Source organism: Sminthopsis crassicaudata, chromosome 1 (assembly GCF_048593235.1).
Source record: "Sminthopsis crassicaudata isolate SCR6 chromosome 1, ASM4859323v1, whole genome shotgun sequence".
In the NCBI taxonomy this organism is placed as follows: Eukaryota; Metazoa; Chordata; class Mammalia; order Dasyuromorphia; family Dasyuridae; genus Sminthopsis; species Sminthopsis crassicaudata.
In genome coordinates this window covers 479,121,117-479,143,589 of record NC_133617.1, presented here as the reverse complement: position 1 = coordinate 479,143,589, position 22,473 = coordinate 479,121,117, and the positions used below count along the sequence as shown (strand labels likewise).

At 40.6% G+C, this 22,473-nt stretch overlaps 1 protein-coding gene across 2 annotated transcripts in view; it reads left to right on the top strand.

The window, feature by feature from the left end:
• Positions 1-22,473, top strand: part of TMEM184A (transmembrane protein 184A) — a 64,075-nt gene that overhangs the window by 25,119 nt on the left and 16,483 nt on the right. Inside the window, exons 1-3 of one of the 2 annotated variants that reach the window (XM_074281136.1) lie at positions 1,984-2,121; positions 5,506-5,769; positions 21,561-21,726. In XM_074281136.1, coding sequence (XP_074137237.1) covers positions 5,506-5,769; positions 21,561-21,726 — 430 coding nt within the window. In that variant the 5' untranslated portion in view covers positions 1,984-2,121. Of the gene's footprint in view, positions 1-1,983; positions 2,122-5,505; positions 5,770-21,560; positions 21,727-22,473 lie in introns of those variants that run through there. The other variant, XM_074281135.1, reaches the window with a different exon arrangement.

Sequence of the window (22,473 nt, the reverse complement as noted above, 5' to 3'; positions counted from 1 at the left end):
TGTAGCGAGGTCCCTCCCAGGGGTGTTGGAGGATGAGCTCATACCTGCAGAGTGCTTTAGCTTCAAGGCACTAGAGAGATGGGAAGTTTATTGTGAATGGGATGAAATAGACTTGCAAAAGTAAAAATCAGTTCCCCCTGCAAACCTCCTCTAGTCCCATTTCCCCGTTTTTCAAATCCTGCACTATCCCAGGGGAAGCCTGGGACACAAATAGGCAGAAGTGGGACTCAATTTCAAGGCTAGATCTCTCCCAACCTGAGCTAGTAGGACTGGGTTAGGAAGATGTCTTTTCTTGTCACCTTCAGGTAGTTAAGAACCCTGCTCCAGGACTGGGGGAATTTGAGATAAAAGCCTGGGAATCAGAGAACCTGGGCTTGAATTTGCCGCTTACTACTTAGAAGCAGTGACCGATAATGGAAAAATGGTCTGGATTTCTATCTAGATGATATTTGCTTCCTAGGACAGGACACTTAACCTGCATTTCTTGAATAAAATAGAAATGCTTCTTTTTTCCTTCTCCTTCCCTCTCCCCATTGTGGAAAAATCAAGAGATAAAGATGTAAAACGTCACCAGGTGACATGTTGTCCATGTGACTGTGGACGAGTGCCTTAATTTTTGTTCTCTAATCTGTAAAACGAGGGGATTGGGTCAGATGGCCTCTGAAAGCCCCTGCTTTCAATTTAATATCAGCGATAGAAGGAAGAGAATTTACAAAAGGACAATTGTGTCCCCGAGGGACTATGTGACTTGCCCAAGTCAGCATCAAAGGTGAGATTTGAACACAGGTCTCCGGATCCAAGAGCCAATGGCTCTCTCCGCAGCACCATATCTTGTCTTCCTTTAAAAAAGCCTCCAAAAAAAGGGTCTCCGCACTTGGGGTGGAAAATGCCATGCGTGTTGGCAGAAATACGGAATCTGGATTCTCGCTTTTTAGAATTTTTTTAATTTTTTCTTTCTCTAAGTTTTCCCCTTGTGTTCTTCTTTCACAACATGACTAATATGGAAATCCGTGTAACATGACTGTACATGTATAGCCTGTATCAGATTGCTTGTTGTCTTGGGGAAGGGGGAGGGAGGGAAAAGATGGGGGACGCTAAAATCTTATCAGAAAATGGATGTTGAAAAATCAGTGAACGTTTATAGTTAAATTTTCACGACTCCACGTTTCCTGTATTAGGCCGTCATAATGGAAGCTTGAATTTAACTGTCATTCTTGTCATTCATAACACTTCTGGGGCGGGATCCAAAGGGACTGTATAAAGGAGATAGAAGTGGGATAATTTGCGAGGATGAAGCCGTGAAAGGGCAAATGAACCAAAAGAGAAAATTTTTTAAATGTTGAAAACTATACGTAATTAGGAGAAAAATATTCTTAAGTGCAGTTAAAAAAAAGTTCCCATGGGGCAACCTTTGATAGACGCGCTCAGCTTTACCCCTGCTTTCTCTCCCTCTGCCTCCGCTCTCCGCCTCTTCTCCTGTTCTCTCTCCGGTTCTCTCTCCTTTTCCGCTCTTTCCCCCCCGCCCCCCTCTAATTTGAGCCCGGCTCCTTGCAGGTCTGGATCCGGGATCCCATAGCTCGCCCTCCACACCCCGCTCACCCAGCCCCACCGAGACGCAGGTGGGACCAGCTCCCGGAGCTCTCCCTGGGGGCGGGCCGATCCCTCGGACTAATGCCCGGGAAGCAGCTGCCATCTGCGGGCCGAGGGGAGACCTCACCGGGCAGCTCCCGGAGCCCGCCGCGGGCTGGACAAACCAGCCGGGGGGCCGGTGGTACGTAGAACGGGGCGGAGAGCGGGCAGCCGGCCGCAGCTTCCTCGCCCGGGGCCCGGCCCGGGGCCGGGCTGGGAGGCGCATCCTGGCGCTCCGGGCTTCAGAGGTGGGGCCGGGCCCCGCCGGAGACACAGGTGACTTCCTGGTAACTCTACCTCCCGCGGATCCCCCCTCCCCCACGCCCCAGGCGCAGCGCCCGGAGGGCACGGCTCTGAAGTCTCGCCCGGGGCCGTCCGCACTTCCTGACGGGCGCGGAGCTGTCTCCCGCCACGTGAATGCTCGGCCCGGCCGGGCGCCCCGGGATGCGAGTGCGGCGGAGCTGAGGCTCGGGGAGCTCTCCGCTGAGCCAGGTGAGACGGCGAAAGCGGCCGCTCGGGAGGCGGGGAGGGGGCGCAGGGGCCCGGCAGGGAACCAGGCGGCTGCTCTAATTTCCAGACAGCATCGGAGTTACGGCCGGGTCACGGTTTTCTCTCGTGGGCCATACTTAGTGTCCCCGGGAGCCGGGGGGCTGCTCCTCCAACATTCAGCCTCCCTCACGCATCCTCCGCCCGCACCCGCCCCTTCCCCGCGCCGCAAACTTCCCGGGCGGGCAGCGGAGGGGGGAGCGCCGGGGAAAGGGGCCTCCCGCGGAGGGGGGCGCACAGTCCCGCCAGAAGCGGCCGGCCCGAGCCCTGGCAAAGAGTCACCCACCGCGCGGTCCGGCCGCGGCCGCTCCCGGGGACGCTCCCTCCACCTGCGGCCTGGGGCGGGGACGGGCGCTGCTGCGCGGCGTGGGGCTGGGGGCTTAGTGCTCCCCTTCCTCCGAGGCTCGCCCGCCGCGGACTGGGACAAACATTTTACGTGCCCGCTGCTCGGTAACCTTCGTACCCGCTGGGGCAAAGGCAGCTATACTGGCACCTACTCACCGGCTGTTAGGGCTCTTACCGTGCAATACATGCATAAGTCTGCACACTGTGTACAGTAAATATGCGTGTATGTGTGCACATGTGTGTGTGTATGTGTGGGGAGAGAGACAGAGACAGAGACAGAGAGACAGAGAGACAGAGAGAGAGAGAGAGAGACACTGAGAGACACTGAGAGACACAGAGAGAGACAGAGAGAGAGACAGAGACAGACAGAGAGACACTGAGAGACACAGACACAGAGAGACACACAGAGAGAGAGACAGAGACAGAGAGAGAGGGAGAGAGAGAGACAGAGAGGAGAGAGAGAGACAGAGAGGAGAGAGAAAGACAGAGACAGAGAGACAGAGGGAGACAGAGAGAGAGAGGGAGAGAGAGGGAGAGAGACAGAGAGGAGAGAGAGAGACAGAGACAGAGAGGAGAGAGAAAGACAGAGACAGAGAGAGACAGAGACAGAGAGAGACAGAGACAGAGAGAGAGACAGAGACAGAGAGAGGGAGAGAGAGACAGACAGAGAGGGAGAGACAGAGACAGAGAGGAGAGAGAGACAGAGAGAGACAGAGATAGAGAGAGACAGAGAGGAGAGAGAGAGAGACAGAGACAGAGAAACAGAGAGAGGAGAGACAGAAAGGACAGAGAGACAAAAAAATGTTATAAAAATTTTAAGAAATAGTAGCTGGGTTTGTGATCTCATCAGGGAAGAAAACACCCAATGAGGAAATAAGTTGACACCCTCGCCTCAGACTTATAGTTTAAAGGGCTGCCTGGGGGCACTAGGAAATTAATTGATTTCCCATGGATCACATAGCCAGTTCGAGTAAAAGCAGGATTTAAAGACTGGAATTTACAGCCATCTCTTTGTCCACTATTCTTCTTTGTAGAGTTTAAAGTACTATTAAAAAAAAAAAAAAAAAAAAGTCAGCCATCATTATTATATCATGGACAAAGGTGTAAACTTGACAGCAGCCCCTGAAATGACTATTCAATTTGAGGAGCAATCTGTTAAGCACCTATTGTGTGCACAGGGCCCTGGAGGTCCAGGGGAGATACATAAACCTTTTCCACCTGTGGAGAGATCGTCTCATTATTCTGTGTACTCCCCCCCCCCCCTTCTCTTCATTACTGTGAGTCCTGTTCTTCAAGGGGTTTTTAACTAATGGAGAGTTGTGATATAGGTGGGAGGTGAAAAAAGAACGCTTGCTTGGAGGTCAGAGTTCATGTTCAGTTTCTAATGCTTTTCTTCTTTTGTGGCTTTAACCCTTGAACCTCAATTTCCTCATCCATAAAATGTGGACACTGGACTAGATTAAAGCATTTTAAACTGTGGGTTGGGACCCCATAGGGTTGCCTAACTGAATTTGGGGGTCAAGAAAAAATTAGCAACAATAAAAGTTATCAAATATTCCCCCAATTCTTTATGTAAAAATAAACAAGTGCATCCATCTCATTAGCATGCAAATTTGCTTTCATCTTTAAAGAATGGTAAAATTATATGTATACCAAAGAATTGATTTTAAAAAATTTCTTTATGATTTATCATAGTAAATGTTTGATTTGTATACCTGTTTTATATATCTGTATACCCAAGATCATATAAAAATTTCTCAGGTGCAAAAGGGTAAACACTTTAAGGAGCCCTGGACTAGATGGCCTTTGAAGTCTCTTCTAGCCAGATGTGATCCTGGAGAACCAGCTAATGCAATTCCCTCATTTTATAGATGTCAGAAAACTTTAACTCCAGGGCCAGTTCTCCTTCCATTGCTCTGTCTTCAGCTTCTTTGTGCTAGCTGCATGAGAGAGGGCCAGCTCCTGTTTGGGGGTGTCCTAGAATTCAGAGATTAAAGGAACCCCAGCTGGACAACCAAAGTACTAAGTGTTTGTTTAAAACTGGACCCAAATATCATGTGTAATAACTAATAATAATAGCTAGAATTTATGTATGGATTTAAAATTTGCAAAACAATAATTATCCCAATTATCCTGTTTTGGAGGAGCTATTGTTAATCCCATTTTAGAGATAAGGAAACTGAGGCTGAGAGGCCATGAAGCTAGGATTTGAACTCTGTTCTCCCTGACTCCCAGTTCTAGCACACTACCTATGGACCCACCCTTCCTTTACCAATAGATTGGGACATTTCCTGCCACTTTATAGTTGCTCATGTTTGACTGGAGGCACTGAGAAGTTAAGTGACTTGCTCAGAGTCATACTATATATGTTAGATAGGTCTTTTGAACCCAGGTCTTTCTAGCTCAGAGATTAGTTTTCCAGCTACCACATCCAACTCCCTCCCTAGGACAAGCTTTCCAGGATCTGAATTTCTGAACCCAACTTGGCATTTGGGGATTTGGACCAGGGTTTTGTATTGCAAACTCCAAGAGCCAATCAGTGGACACTGGAGAGTTTGGAGCCCCATAGTTTCTTAGAAGCATGCAAATTACAGTTCCTCTGGCAGCCCTGGTCAGCCTCTGGTTCATCCTGCTTTGGAAACTGGGAGTGGGGGAAAGTTGGTGTTTAAAAGACTTTTGCACTAAGCAGAATTCAAGTTCAAGGTCTGAACTGAAATGAAGAGAAAGGATAGTGCAAAAGGAGGCCTTGGCAGGCTTCCAGTCAGTGAATTGGCTCTGAAGTGGCTTAGGTTTTCTCCTCTCTTCCCTTTCCCTTCATTCTTTGTTAATGGCCCTTGGCCCTCACTTTCTCTCAGTCCTCCCGGACTGGGCCCAAGTCCACTTCCCCCAATGATCTCCAATCTGTGTTTAATGCCCTTCCTTCTCCCTGACTCCTCCCTGCTGCCAGACACTTCCTTACCTTTGTCCCCTTTCCTTCCTCCATAGATGGACAACAACACTGGGCTACCTGTGGAAGAGAACTCTACCAATCCCAGTCCTGTGCTAACCTCCCAAATGGCTGAGGGGTTGCTTGGGACCAGCATCCTTTCCTTTGTTGATCTAGGCCTCCCCACCAGTGGGGATGGCTCTCACCTCAGCAGGGCCTGGAACAGCTCCCAGGGCTCCAGACAGCTCTTCCTCATCACCCCCCTTGCCCGGGGCATCTCAGGACTCTTTGTGTGGTCCGCCCTGGTGCTGACCTGCCACCAGGTAAGGTTCTCCCCTGTCTTTCCAGATCTCCTTAGACCTGGAAAGCACTTTATTTATCCTTCATGTAAACATACCTTCCCTGCAAAATCCATGTTCTCCTGAGAACAACCAGCATGAAAGCTCAACTCATTTTCTATAGCCATATGTTCATTACATTTGTCCCTTGAACTCCAAACTGGAGCTTGGGCAGGGAAAGCAAATTCTGGATGGTGAATATCATCCTAGCACTGGTGGGGATTGTAAGATAAATCAGTTTAGAACTAGAAAAGACTTTAGACATTATCTAGACCAATCCCTTCATTTTATAGATGCAACTAAGAAGAAATGAAGTGTCTTGTCCAGCCTCACATTGGTCTTTTGGTATTCTTACTCCAAATCCAGCATTTTTTTCCATTACATCACATACTGACAATAACTATTTTTCATTCCCTTCTGTATGCAAGGCATGTTTTGTGTGTTGGAAATACAAAATCCTTGCTCTCTAGGAACATATATTTTAGGAGAGAAGACAAAATATTTTTCAGTAAGTCAATCAGTGAACATTTATTTTTATAGCATTTCATTTTTCCAAATACATGCAAAAATAGTTTTCAACATTCACCTTTGTAAAATGCTGTTCTGAATTTTTCTCCCTCTTTTGTTCTTCATTCTCTCCAGCAATCCTATATAGGTTAAACATGTGCATATCTTCTAAACAGATTTACATTTTTGTCATGCTGCACAAGAAAAATCAGATCAAAAAGGAAAAAAAAACTTAAGAAAGAAAAAAAAAAACAAGCAAACAACAAAAAGATGAAAATGATGTGCTTTGATCCACATTCAGGTCCCCTAGTTCTCTCTCTGGATGCAGATGACATCTTTCCATACAAGTCTATTGAACTTACCCTGCATCACAGCATTTTTGAAAAGAACCAAGTCCATCACAGTAGATCATCACATAATCTTGTTACTGTGTGCAATGTTCTCATGGTTCTACTCACTTAGGATCAGTTCATATAAATTCACACTTTTTTGAAATCACCCTACTCATCCTTTCTTATAGCACAATAATGTTACATTACATTCAGTGAATATTTATTAAGTGCTTTATTATATGCTAGGCACTGTGCCAAGCTCTGAGAATACAAAAAAAGGCAGACCCTGCCCCCAAGGACCATGCAATCTAGTGGGAGCAATGACAAGCAAAAAATATATACAAAGCAAGTTACGTACAGGTGAAATAGCAACTGATTAACAGAGAGAAAACCCTGGAATTAAGAAGGGTTGGAGAAGTCTTCCTATAGAAGGTGGGATTTTAGGAACCCAAGAATTTAAGTAGTTGGAGTGGAGGATGGAAAGTGTTCCAAGTTTGGGAACAGGAAGAGGAAAAGCCCAGTGTGGTAGAGATGGTAATTAAGTCATGGGAGCTTGTGAGATCAGCAAGTGAAAGTATAGAGGGAGAAAAAAAGAGGGCCCAGGATGGATCCCTAAGGGACACCTTGGCTAAAGGGCATAATCTGAACGAGAATCCACCAAAGGAAACTGAGACTAGGAGGATAGATATGAGAAGAACAGGAGAAAGCTTAGAGAGAATAGAGTATAGAAGAGGAAAGAACTGAATATATTTAACCTATATCAGATTACTTGCTGTCTTGGGGAATGGAGATAAGGGAAGGAAGGGAGAAAAATCAGGAATTCAAAGTCTTACAAAAATGAATGTTGAAAACCATCTTTACGATTTATTTGGAAAAATAAAATACTATTATTTTATGGGCAAGTATCATATAAGGCAAGTAGAAAAAGCTTTATTATTTAGCAAATGAGAAAACTAGGGCACAGACCTCAGTGTCTTGTTGGGAGTCACAAAGGAGGGGAAGTTTGAAGGATGAGTTTTTCTGATTGAAGGATAAGTGGAGAGAGTGATTAGCAGTGTCAGGGACTGCAGAGGTCAAGAAGAATGAGGACTGAGAAAAGGGTTTGGTACTGAGAGATGTTTAGTGACTTTGGAGAAAGTAGTTGTGGAATGAGAAAGTCAGAAGCCAGATTGTAAAGAATTAAGAACAGAGTGAGAGGAGAGAAAGTGTTGCACCTAATGTAGACCCCCTTTTCTAGTAGGTTAGATACAAAGAGCAGAAGAGATATAGGACAATTGTGGGGATGGAAGGGTCAAGTGAGGGTTTTTTTAGGATAGCGGAGGCAAGGGCATGTGTAAAGATAAGGGACCTTATAAGGTAATACATTCTAGTAACAAAATTTCTGGGTTCAAATGAAACTTAAGACACTTATCAGCTGTGTGATTCTGGACAGGTCATTACACTCTGCCTCATTCTCCTCATCTGTAAAATGGGGATAACAATAGCATCTACTTCCCAGAGAGGTAGGATTATTGTGAGGATAAAATGAGACCATAATTGTAAGCACCTGGCTCATAGGAAACATTATTTAAATGTTAGTTATTATTCTTATTAGAAAACTGACTCTGGAGTCTTTGTCTTTGACATAGCCTGTCTATGTGATGCTTAATTTCTCAGTGCTTTTTCTTTTTTTTTCCTTAAATTTTCAATAGTATTTTATTTTTTCCAAATACATGTAAAGATAGTTTTCAACATTCATTTTTGTAAGACTTTGTATCCCAGTTTTTTCTCCCTTCCTTTCCTTACCTCCATTCTTCCCAAGACAGAAATACTCTGATAAAAGTTAAATATGTGTACTTCTTTTAAATATATTTCCGTATTTGTCATATTGTGCGAGAAAAATCAGGCCAAAAGGGAAAAAATATGAGAAAGAAAACAAACAAAAAGGTGAAAATACTGTGCTTCGATCTATGTTCAATTTCCATAGTTCTCTCTCTAGATGCAGAGAAGAGCCAAATTCATCACAGTTGATCATCACACAATCTTGTTACTGTTGTCAATGTTCTCTTGGTTCTACCCAGCGTCAGTTCATTTAAGTTTTTCTAAGCTTTTCTGAAATCAACTTACTCATCATTTCTTTTCTTTTTTTCTTCTAAACATATTTCCATATTTATTGTGCTGCACAAGAAAAATCAGATCAGTAAGGAAAAAATGAGAAAGAAAAAAAAGCAAGTAAACAAAACCAAAAAAGGATGAAAATACTATGTTGTGATCCACATTCAGTCCCCATCGTCTTCTCTTTCTGGGTGCAGATGGCTCTCTCCATCACAATTGGAACTGGCCTGAATCACCTCATTGTGGAAAAGAGCCACATTCACCAGACAGAATTGATCACCGAATAATCTTACTGTTGTCATGTATAATGATCTCCTGGTTCTGTTTACTTCACTTAGCTTCAGTTCATGTAGTCTCTCCAGGCCTCTCTGAAATCATCCTGCCAATTCTTTCTTACAGAACAATAATATTCCATAACATTCATATAATCACAACTTGTTCAGCTATTCCCCAATTGATCGGCATTCACTCAGTTTCCACTTTTTTGCGACTACAAAAAGGGCTGCCACAAACGTTTTTGTACATGTGGGTTTCTTCCTCTCTTTTATGATATTTTTGCAATATAAACCTAGTAGAAACCCTGCTGGATTGAAGAATATTAAGCAACTCTTTCGGCCTGTAACCTGCAGGGAAGGTCCCAGCCTATACTGGTTGAGGGAGTTCTTCATCCATTGAAATCCCAGTCCCTATCCTAATTTCTCAAGTAGGCAGTTCTTAAACTGGGACTTGAAGGCAGGGTATGATTCAGAAAAATGGTGAAGAGAGTGGAGATCATTGTAGGATGGAGGAATGGGAGGAGCATGGGCAGAGAATAGAATGTAAGTTTCATGAGGACAGGAATGTTGTTTTTTTTTTCTTTGATTTTTGTATTCTTAATAGCTCAGACCTGGCATGTGGTAAACAAGTAAGAAATGCTTCTTATTTTATGATCTATTCAGGGGATAATGAATCGACTAGTTTGATTCCAAAAGAAAATTGTGAAGGCTATATTTATTATAAGCAAGCTAAGACATTATTTTAATGCAGACAATAGAGAGCCAGGGAAAGTTTTTGAGTCTGGGGGCAGGGAGGAGTAGCACCGTGTATATCACAGTGAGAGAGAAAAGTATATGTTTTAGGAAGTTAGATCTGGCTGTGGAGTGATGGATATGGAGAAATTATAAACAGGAGACTGCTGAAATAATCCTGGTGAGAGGTGATGAGAGCCTGGGTTAATTAACAGGTAATAAGAGGAATAATAATAGCTGATCATTTGTACTGTTTTATGGGCAAACATCATATAGGGTAGGTAGTATAAGTAGTATTATTTAACAAATAAGGAAAGACCCCAATAACTTGCCTGGAGTCACAAAGGAGGGCCAGTTGAAGCACAAATTTTTCTGACTGAAGAATAAGTGGCTGTGTTGTGTCAGGCCTCCAGTGCAGGTGGTGGTCAGCACCCCGTGAAAGAGAGACAGCCAGCTTCTCTGTTCCTCTGCTTCCCACCTGCTTGGGAACTATGAAACCCTGGAGTGGGGAGCATGAGGGAAGTGGGGCGAGCCCAGCCCTGAGCACCTGCTGCTGGAGCTGAGCCCTGTTGGGGGAGGGAAGGTAGGAGAGTGTCGCAGGGACGGGGAAAGTTCCAACTGCCACTGCGAGATAGCACCAAGTAAAAAGGACTTTGCCCAAGCTCTGGGAAAGATGCCATCTGCCCCTCGTCCTTCACTTCCCCTCCCCCAGGCACAGGTGGATCAATCAGTTGTCCTGGGTTAGAGAGTAGGAAATCAAGCTTTATGGAACGTTCTTGTGGTGACTTTAGTATCTGGTTGAGATCCCCCAACCCTTCCCTCCCTATTATTTTTTAAAAGTTAATTTATTTAAAACTTAAATACGAAGTAGAAAAAGAAACATTGGCATGTACACCGAACATAAAAGAGAATTCAAAATATGAGACAACAGATTTCCAATTCAAAAAAGTCTAAATAATAAATTCAGAGCTATTCTTCTTTTCTTTGTTTCCTTGCAGGTTTTTTTTTTTTTTTGTTCTCTGCTAAGAGCATTTTACTTTATTCCTTTCCCCCCCCACACACACACATATCCATATATATCTTTTCTTTGTTTCCTTACAGGTTTTTTTTCCTTTTATTCTCTGCTGGGGATATTTTACTTTATTCTTTTCCCCTGTTTTTCTGACTCTCCACATTCTCTAAGCAGGTTACAGTTAAGCAGATATTTATATATACAGATATACATATAAATATATATACAACATACCTATGCATTCATATATATCTATATAAGGCCATACTATGCTTCTTTGTCCCCTGTTTTCCTGAAGGGGATAACATCATCCTTCCAAAGTCCATGTATTTCTATATTTTTATAAATCTAATCATTTCCTACTCATCATCTCCTACACCACAGCCTTTTTTTTCAGTTATTTTAAATAGTCTAAAACAATATTATTAATATGATTAACATGTAGTATAGTTTCTTTATTTTTCTATTTTAATTAAAGCTTTTTTAGCTTTAATTTTACCTGAGATCAATTATTACTAGCCCTGCTTTTTTTTTTTCCTAATAATTTTACTCCTGATCATTATTATACATCTCCCTATCCTTTCATGGGGCAAAGAGATGAATCTGACCATGCAGCATTCAGTAACTTAGATTCTGAAAATAATAGTAAGATATAATATAATAATAAGATATTAATAGTAATATAATAACAATAATATAGATATAATAGTAAGATATAATATAATAATAATAGTAAGCCTACAGCCTTCAGAAGCTCTGCAAAGTACTTTCACAAATCTCTACAAAGTTAACAAGGCAGGAATCATTATGCCTACTTAACAGATATGAAAGCTGAAGCCAGACCTGCTTAACATTTAAGTTCACCTAGGAAGTTAATGTTAGTGCTGGGATCATAACAGAATTCTAGATGTAGAGAATATTTCAAAATAATTTGACTTATATCTTCTCATAGGAGAAGTTGCAGAAATATTATTCCCTTGGGGCAGTTAGATGGCTAGCTGGATAGAGCATGGGAATCAAGAGGACCTGAATTGAAATCTAGCCTAATACATTTACTAGCTGTGTGATCCTGGGCAAGTCACTTAACCCTAATTGAGAAAGAAGAAGAAAGAAGAAGGAAGAAGAAAGAAGAAGGAAGAAGAAAAAGAGGAGGAAGAGAAGGAGGAGGAGGAAGGAAGGAAGGAAGAAAGAAAGAAAGAAAGAAAGAAAGAAAGAAAGAAAGAAAGAAAGAAAGAAAGAAAGAAAGAAAGAAAGAAAGAAAGAGAAAGAAAGAAAGAGAGAGAAAGAAAGAAAGAGAAAGAAAGAAAGAAAGAAAAGGAAGGGAAGAAAGAAAGAAAGAAAGAAAGAAAGAAAGAAAGAAAGAAAGAAAGAAAGAAAGAAAGAAAGAAAGAAAGAAAGAAAAGAAAGGAAGGGAAGAAAGAAAAGGAAGGGAAGAAAGAAAGAAAAAGAAAGGAAGGAAGAAACAAGGAAGGAAGAAAGAAAACTATTTTCTCCTACTTTGTAGATGAGAAATATTATCCCCATAGGAACCACAACTATTTCAAACAGGAGCCAGATTAAGAACTCAGTCTTCTAATTTCAAATTCTGTGTTAGTTTCCTTATTTTATTGGAATAAGCTTGAGAGTTTCATTTGCAGTTTTGGATCCCTAGCACCTAGGACAGTGCCTGGCATAATAGGTCCTAGATAAGTTACTCTTTGGTTGACTAACTGATTTAGCGCCTGCTCTTTTTTTTTTTTTTCTCAAGCATCAATCAAGTTCTATGCATATAGTGGGAAGCTAAATGTTTCAGTGAAGAAAGCACTCAGCCTGGAGTCAGGAAGATCTGTCATCCTCAGATATTAGCTGTGTGACTCTGGACAAGTCATTTAATGTCTGCTTGCCTCAGGCTACTCATTTATAAAATGGAGGTTGCTGTGAGGATAAATGAGAAAATGATTTTGGAAAGCAGTTAGCACAGTGCCTGGCTCATAGTAAATGCCATATGAAGGTTATTAAATATAAATTATTTATAAATATAAAATTTAAATATAAAATTATTAAAAATTATTATTAATAGCCAGTATTTGTTGATTAATTCATTTTTATTTTTATGTACCTGTTTACACATTGTACACCCCCTGGTGTGAAGTCTTCTTATTGGCCCAATCTCGACTTAGGGAAAAATGGATAATTAGAATTGTAATGCATTTTTCTGATTATGTGTCAGTTCCAGAATTTCAGAATTGGAAGGGACAATGGTGTCCATTTAATTCATCTTATACCACCATCATCCCCACCCCGCCAAAAAATCATACTAAAACGCACTCAAGTAGTCATTCATTCTTTACTTAAATACTTTAGAAAGGGGGAACCCACTTATCTCCCAAGTTGCCCCATTCTACTTTTGAATGACATAATCATTAAGAATTTTTTCCTTATAATAAACCAAACTTTTCCTCTTTGCAGCTTCTGCCCCTTAGCTCTAATTCTGCCCTCTTGGACCAAATAGAACAAATCTAATCTCTTTTCTACATGACAATTCCTTAAGATTTGTCATATTTTTGAGTCTTCTCCAGGTTGTAGTTCAGTAATGTCCCATTCAATTTGGGATTTTCATGGCAGAGATACTAGAGTATTTTGGCATGTCCTTCTCCAGCCCATTTTACAGATGAGGAAACTGAGACAAACAGGACTAAGTGACTTGCCCAGGGTTGCACAGCTAGTAAGTGTCTAAGGCCAGATTTGAACTCAGAGAGTTCATCAGAGAGATGAATTCTCCTGACTCCAGGTCTAACACTCTGTGCACTAAGTGCCCCCTTTCTCTCTCTCTTCCTCTTTCTCTCTCTCTCATAATAGCTTTTCATTTTTCAAAATACATGCAAAGATAGTTTTCAACATCCATCCTTGCAAAAGTGTTCCAAATTTTTCTCACTCCCCTAGACAGCAAGTAATCCAATATAAGTTAAGCATGTGCAATTCTTCTACACATATTTCCACATTTATCATGCTATGCAAGAAAAATCAGATCAAAAGGGGAAAAAATATAGCTGTCTTCTTCTCCAGGCTAAACAATCCCAGATCTATCAACTACTCCTTCCATGACACAGACTTTAGGCGATTCACTCTTCTGATTGATTCACTCTAGACATTTTTCTGCTTGCAAGTGTCCTGCCCAGAAAGTAGTGTTTCCATTTGAATACAATAAAGTCATATTATACTTCAAAAGTCATATTATACTTCCATTTAATTTATTCAGCATCTACCTTATAAGGTTGTTGTAAGGATAAAGTGAGCAAATAATTGTAAAAATTTAGCACTGGGCCTGGAACATAGTAAGTGTTAATTATTATTATTAGCTATTATTATTAATATTTAATATTGTTATGGGCCAGAACTTTGAACTTAAAAAAGGATTCTTACAAGGTGCTAAGTCAGTGGAATTGATAGAGGCAATGGTTATCTAGTTTAGCTTGGTGATTAATAGTTCTCTAAATTCAGTATGATTGATTGAATCTTATAACAAATAATGGTTTCCTAGTGATATAATGAATGGTTTATACTCAGTGTAGCAAATATAATCGGGGAGGCAGAGACAGATTCATTCCATTGTCCACCTTTGTGGTGGCTGGAGGCTTAAGCACAAACTCACAAACTCTGACTCACTTCATCTCACACCACTGTGATGGCCTATCCTCCTGCATTTTTTCTACTGAAACCAAGTCCCCTTTGAAGGCTAGGAGAAAACTAGCTGAGCACCAGGTGAAGGAGACAATAAAGAATTTGGACTTTAACACCTGGCTATTCTTGTGGTGATTAATCTGCTGAAAATAAGGCTGCTCTAAGACCTCCAGAAAACCACAAGAACATTACATTTTGGCGTCCAAACATGGAACTAAGAACCTACATTTGTGACGCAGCAATTAGGGTAAGTACAAAAGTAGACAAGAAGGAAACTTTGTTAAGAGTTAAAGAAGTGTTTCAGTGGAACTGGGACAAATGTTTAGAAAAGAGCCTTTTCCACTTCAAGGAAAATGTGTCAAAAGCATACTTAAACTCATTAAAAGCCAAAGTTTGATTGTAACTTGGATGCAGATCATTGAACTCTTCAAAATATTATAATACACATCTCTTTGGTTCTCTAAGGAAAAAGAATTAGATCCAGAGGAGTGGAAATTGTAGGAGAGAAATTAAGTGAATATTACAATGATAATGGCCCTGATTCAATTCCTAAAGAAACATTTTTTACATATAACTTAATACAATTGGCTTTAGGAAATTATATAAGTATTACAATAAGGAAAATAAGAAAGTTCAAGAAGGGGAAGGATACTGACAAACCAGGTAAAAAGCATGAAGAATCAGATAAGAATGGAGTTAAATACAATTCTGATGAAATTAAGGAATGTGGTGCTTCATAACTGGAACCATCAGGGCATTCTCCAACCCATGACCTATCCCCCTCAATTAACGCTTCATGGGTGGAGGAGGAGGAGGAGGGGCAGTGACACCATCAGCACCATCATGCAGGTCCACCCCCATGACACGATTCCAAAAGGCACTAGTTAAACCTAAAAAAGAAGGACAAGATATATCTGATTTAATGGAAGCATACCCTGTGATTAAAGAATTTGATTCTTCAGGTCAAGCCAGGAGAAAATACACTCTTTTTGATCTGGAAATTATTAAAGATTTTTAAAAGGGTTGCACGCTTTATGGGACTATATCATCTTATGTTAAGATGGTATTAGAGAATTTGGCTTGAAATTTTAACCCCTAGTGGTTGGAAATCTATAGCAAGGACATGTTTAGAACCTGGACAAAACTTGTTGTGACTTTCTGAATATAGTGAGCTCTGTAGGATACAAGCCCAACAAAACAGGCAAACTGGAGTTAACATACAAATCACCTTTGATCAGCTAGCAGGTAAAAGTCAGTATGCAGACGTTTCAGTACAGATTGATTACCCTTTATAGCATATAAGCAAATTACTGCTGCTGCTATCAAAGCATAAGGCTCCCTCCCAGGAAAAGATAGAGGGAAAGCCTTCACAAAAATAGAGCAAGGTTCAAGTGAACCCTTTGCTGATTTTGTGGATCATCTGTAGACAACTGACAAAAGAACCATTGGTGAAAATGCGACTACAGGAATTATGATAAAACAACTGGCTAAGGAAAATGCTAATGAGGTTTGTAGAAGAATTATATGGGGACTACATAAAGATACTCCTTTAGAGGAGATCATAAGACACTGTGCTACAGTGGGCACAAATGCCTTTTATACCCAGGCTATGATGCAGAAAATGGGAAGACAGGGTCCCTCTTGGCAAGGGACTCCCAGAGAGACTCATTGATGCTTTCAGTATGGTAAAATAGGGCATCTTAAAGCTCAGTGTTGTCATAGAGATAGAGTGAGAGGACAGGGTGAGAAAATAAGTCCTAAAATCATATGTCCAAAATGCAACCAAAGCTTCTACTGAGCATCAGAATGTAGACTGACTCAGGGAAATGAGAGACTGGGCCCAGCTCCAGGGCCCAAGGTGGGGCATGATGGCATCTGAGGTTACACCCAGAGAGTCTTTAGTAGTTCAATACTCTGATGTGATCAATCATCAGAGAAGCAATCACATGGCAGAAAGAGATTATATGATCAATCAGCCAAAAAGCAATCAGATGGGAGAAAGGGATTACAACTGAGGAAAAAACAGGCTTTTTAACCCGACAGAAGGGCAGTGTGCAGTGCAAGCAGCTCCAATATAATTGGGGAGAGATCCAGAAAGTGGTGAATGGAAAGGAGAAAGGGTTTGCTTGTATTTCTATGAATGGAGAAGGAATCAGATGGGTGCCAATGAGCACCTGGAGAGAGACAGAAAAAGAGAAAAAACCTTGAAATAAAGGAGAAGACCTAAGAAACATCTGACACTGAAAGAGCATGGCTGATAATGAGATTGTCACAGAACTTCAAAACCCACAGGAATTGTTGGATTTCCTCATATGAAAAATTGTTGATAAGACTGTTACTGAATTTCAAAACCAGCAGGAATCATTGGATTTTTTGAGATAAAAAAATTATTGATAAGACTGATACAGGACTTCAAAACCCACAGGAATCATTGGATTCCCTGAGACATGATAAGACTGTTACAGAACTTTAAAACTAGCAGGAATCATTAGATTCCCTGAGATGAAAAATTGTTGATAAGACCATTGCAGAACTTCAAAACCAGCAGGAATCATTGGATTCCTGACATATGTAGTTATGGACAATGGCTTGGTTTTGGACCATTTCTAGGACTTATGGATATGTATAATTCCTTATGCTGATTCATGTTGTTTGTTACATCACTACTAACAATGTTACTATGTGCTTATGTAATTATGTTTAATTCCTCCCATACTGGTGGATTTATGTATACTTGTTTCTAGTGAGACCCTTTAGAAACCCGCTAATCTGGTTTGATTCCCCATTTTCCTTTGGTGTTTTCATCTCCCTTCCTGAGACGTTAGGGAGGGCATGATCACCTCCTTTTATTATGTTTTCACCCCTTTTTTGAGGAGTCAGGGAAGGCATGATCACTTCCTTTTTGTGGTTCTCACCTCCCTGAGAAGCCAGGGAGAACATGACCACCTTATGTTCTAAAACAAAAGAAAGTGGGAAATGTTATGGGCCAGAACTCTGAACTTGAAACAAGGATTCTTACAAGGTGTTAATTAAATGGAAGTGATGATGATTAATAGTGATTAATAGTTCTCTAGTTCAGTATGATTGATTTAATCTTACAACAGATAATAGTTTCCTAGTGATATAATGATTGGTTTACACTTAGTGTAGAGCATAAAAGTTGGGAGGCAGAAACAGAGTCATTCCATCATCCACCTTGCTTCATCTCACAACACTGTGGTGGCCTATCCTCCTGCATTTTTTCTATTGAAACCAAGTCCTCTTTGAAGGCTAGGAGAAAACTAGCTGAGCACCAGGCAAAGGAGACAATAAAGAATTTAGACTTTTAACAGCTGGCTATTCTTGTGGTGAATAATCTGCTGAAAAGAAGGCTGCCCCAAGACCTCCAGAAAACCACCAAGAACATTGATATTAATAGGTTATTATTAATAGTCAATATTTGTGAATTAATTTTTTATTTTCCATTCCTCTTTTCTTTTGTTACCTGTTAACACATTACATACCCTCTGGTGGTTAGGCTGAAGGCTTCTCACTGGCCAATTAGAGAAGAGGGATAATTGCATTCACTAGAATGATGCTCCTTGGGCCAGTAGCCTGTCAGTGCTGGGACAACTCTCTCCTTGTCTCCCTACAGTTCCCCAGTGAGTTTGAGTGGATGGGTGAAGTACACAAGTTCCAACCCCAGAATTCAGTTCTACGTCTGGGGGCTCTCAACATTTCTCATCCTTTATCTTTTCTTTTTCAAAACCTTCTCCCCTAGGTCTGATCTCTGGGCTGTTCATACCCCTGAGCACACTGAGGCTCTGCCATTTAACTCTGAGAAAGACATAAGGCAGGAGTCTTTGTGATGGGGAAAAATAGCCCACCCTAATACTGGAGAACTGACTTCTTACAGGAAGAGAGCCAGCCTCCTTCTTTCCATCTGTCAGACACATGAAGGCCAGGGGACTTTTATGAAAAAACGTTCTTCATCCCATTTTGGCCCTTTGTTCTCCTCTTCCTCCTTGCTGGTGTGGTCCTTAGCTTTTGAGCTATTAAATTCTCCCCATAAATTAAGTTCCACCACTGAATAAAAAATTTATCTCATTTTAAGCTAATTAAAAGTGACAAGACATAAAGCTACTACTGCAAGACATGAACCATAACCATCAGATTTATGTTTCAATAAAGGCTCTCAGCTTTTGTGCATTGCTTAAATCTCCTAATGAATATGGACAATATTTTGAGGATAAACAGTGAAAACCACTCAATTTAAGAAACTTTTGAGGGTAATTCCATGTACAGCTTTTGCCTCACTTTGATCTTTAGAATCTAAGCACATTATATGATACAGCCCCATTATGCTCTGGATATAATCTTACCAGCACAGAGTAGACTGGGACTCTAATCTCTCTTTTCTATTGGGCTACTAGCGTGACCCAAAATTTCATTAGCTTGTTTTTGGATGGCCACATCACAATTTGACATATTTCTAGTGTCACATCCACTTGAAGCTTCAAATAGCTTTTGCTGTCCCTGTTCCTCAAGTCACCCCAATTTTGTACTTGTAAAGTCTATTTCTTGAGCCTAAGTATGAAACTTTTTTTCTCTCACTATTCCATTTTATCAGTTCTAACTCAATATTCTAGGCTGTCGAGATCTTTTTTGTATTACAACTTTCTCATTCAGTGTATTAGTCATCCCCAGGCTCAGTTCATAAGGATGCTGTCTGTGCTTTAATTCAAAACTGATTTTAAAAGTGTTAAACAGCATAGATCCTTGAAGCCTGCCCCTGGAGATCTCCTTACAAATGGTCAGCAGTTAATGGCAGCTCTTTAACTCTGGTCTTTCAAACCAGTTCTCAATCCAGTTAATTGGGCTATTATCTAATTGTGTATTTGTTCAGCCTCAGATCTCTTTTGTAGGAATAATTGGGAGCTTATTAGAGAAGTTGACATGTTCTAGGGGGTCAGTGTCCTCATGTTCTCTCCAGCCTTTCCCTTTTAAAAGTCAGTTCTCTGAAAGGAACGGATAAGTGAAAGGTGCAAAGTGACTGATAAGTTTTTGTGTATTTGCCCTTCCCAGAGATATTTACATCTTAAAGGTAGAAGGCAATTTTCACCTAATTCACGTTTATTAATAAGTTATTCAATCAGTAAATATTTATTAGGTGCCTACTGTGTGTCAGGCACTCTGCCAAGTACTAGGAATACAAAAACCAAAATGAAACCTAGCAACTGTACTTGAGAAATTTTACATTCTAGCAGGAAAACACATAAACTTGGAGTACATGCAAGGTCTGTTCAAGAAAAATACAAGGTACTATTCTCGGCAATACAATGATCCAAGACTACTCTGAAGGACTTAGGATGAAAAATGCTATCCATACCCAGAGAAAGAACTGATTGTGTCTGAATATAGATTGAAGCATATCTTTTTATTTTTAAACTTTATTTTTCTTGAGTTTTTTAGGGGTGGAAATCTATGGTTTTTTTTCCCCTTAACATGACTTTTACAGAAATACTTTGCACAGCTTCACATGTGATTTCTCAATGGGTAGGAAAAAAGGAAGGGAATCTAGAATTCAATACTTTAAAAACAAATATAAAAAATAGTTTTACATGTAATTGGAATAAATAAAATGTTAAAAAAACCTGAGGAACACAAGGTAATTTTGAGGAGGGTACTATTAACTGGAGGCAACAAGAAAGCCCATATGTAGGATTTTGTTATAAAACATTTAGTCACTGGGAATATAAAACTATTTTGTCCTTTATTATTTTTTAAAAATCCATAATATTTTATTTTCTAAATACGTGTACAGATAGTTTTCAACATTCCTTTTTGAAAGACTTTGTGTTCCAAATTTTTCTCCTTCCATCACCTCCCTCCCTCCCCAAGATAGCAAGTAATCTGATATAGGTTAAATAGGTGTGATTCTTTTAAATATATTTCCATATTTGTCATGTTGTGCAAGAAAAATCAGTAGGTCCATTACTCTTAAGGAGTTTGTATTCAACTGGCTTCTGAGACAATATGGTCTATCCCCAGAGATACAAGGTAGGGTGTGATTACATTCAATTCATCTAGCACTTATCTATTATTATATGCTGAGAATTGTGCTACTACTGGGGACATAAGGACAAAAAAAAAGCCTTTCCTTCTCCTCATGAAGAGAAAAAAGGACTCACATGTGCAAAAATGTTTGTAGCAGCCCTTTTTGGGGTGGCAAATAATTAGAAAATGAGTAGGTGCCCATCAACTGGAGAATGACTAAGTTATGGTGTGTGAAAGTAATGGAATATAATTGTCCTATTAAAAAAAAATGAAGAACAAGCTGATTTTAGAAAGGCCTGAAAAGATTTACATGAACTGATGCTGAGCAAAACAAGAAGAACCAGGAATACATTGTACATGGTAACAGCAGGATTGTGGGATGATCAATTATGACAAACTTAATTCTTCTCAGCGGTTTAGTGATCCAAGGCAATCTCAAAAAACTTTGAATGGAAAACACCATCCGCATTAGAGAGAGAACTATAGAGACTGATTGTAAATCAACCTGTCCTATAATTTACTTTTTTTTCCTTTTTCTTCTGCCTTTTTTGTGTGGTTTTTCTCTTTTATTCTGATTTTTTTCTCCCAATATGATTCATAAGGAGATATATAAAAACAATATGAATGTACATATATAACAAAAAATATTGTTTTTACATGAAACTGGGGAAAATAAAAATTTAAAAAAGTAAAAAACATTCCTTAAAAAAATAGAAGTGAGCATTTGTTGTAGAGGCAAAGGAAAGATCAGAGCTCTAGAGGTCAGTTGGTCTAATTCTCCCTCTCCCCTTCATTTTACAATTGAAGAAACTGAGGCCCTGAGATGTTAAGTGATGTTCCCAGTGTCATACAGGTAGTAAGAATCCAGATGGAGATTTGCACCCAAGTCCTCTGTCCAGGGTTCTTTCCACTACAACAAGCTGCCTTTCAAATTCTCTATAATCTGAGGAAGGAGATAATACTTTCAGCTAAAGTGGAGTTGGGGGGGATTTTCCTGTACCCCTTACATTGTAGGTAGGGCCCCTTTACTGGGGACAAAACTGTTTCTAATATTAGGTATGCAGTAGGGACTCAAAGAGGGGAGAGGGCACATCCACCCTACCTTCCTTCCTCTTGCTCTCCCATCAGATCTACCTGCACCTGAGATTCTACACCGTGCCCAAAGAACAGCGCTACATTATCCGCCTCCTCTTCATCGTCCCCATCTATGCCTTTGACTCTTGGCTCAGCCTCCTCCTGCTCGGAAGCCACCAGTACTATGTCTACTTCAACTCAGTGCGGGACTGCTATGAAGGTGAGCCTCCACCGGGGTGCTGGGAGAGATTTCCAGATAGGTCCTGGGGTTACTTAGGGAAACTGAGCCTTTAGAACCGAGAGGGATCTGAGAGATCTCATAGAACCGAGAGGGATCCGAGAGATCTCATAGAACCGAGAGGGATCCGAGAGATCTCATAGAACCGAGAGGGATCCGAGAGATCTCATAGAACCGAGAGGGATCTGAGAGATCTCATAGAACCGAGAGGGATCTGAGAGATCTCATAGAACCGAGAGGGATCTGAGAGATCTCATGGATCCGAGAGATCTCATAGAACTGAGAGGGATCCGAGAGATCTCATAGAACTGAGAGGGATCCGAGAGATCTCATAAAACCGAGAGGGATCCGAGAGATCTCCTAGAACCGAGAGGGATTTGAGAGCTCTCATGGATCTGAGAGATCTCATAGAGCTGAGAGGGATCTGAGAGATCTCATAGAACCGAGAGGGATCTGAGAGATCTCCTAGAACCGAGAGGGATCTGAGAGATCTCATAGAACCAAGAGAGATCTGAGAGATCTCATAGAACAAGAGATCTCATAGAACAACCTGAGAAGTACATACCCTCAAGAGTACAAGAAGCTTGTCAAGAAGGTTTCAGGGAATATTTGGTAAATAAACCTATATTGTCCTCCTGAAATTAATTAACTGATTGCTTAATTTTATTTCTTATTTTCTTACACACAGTAAATATCTTATACATGGTAAAACTCTATTTTCGTAGGCAA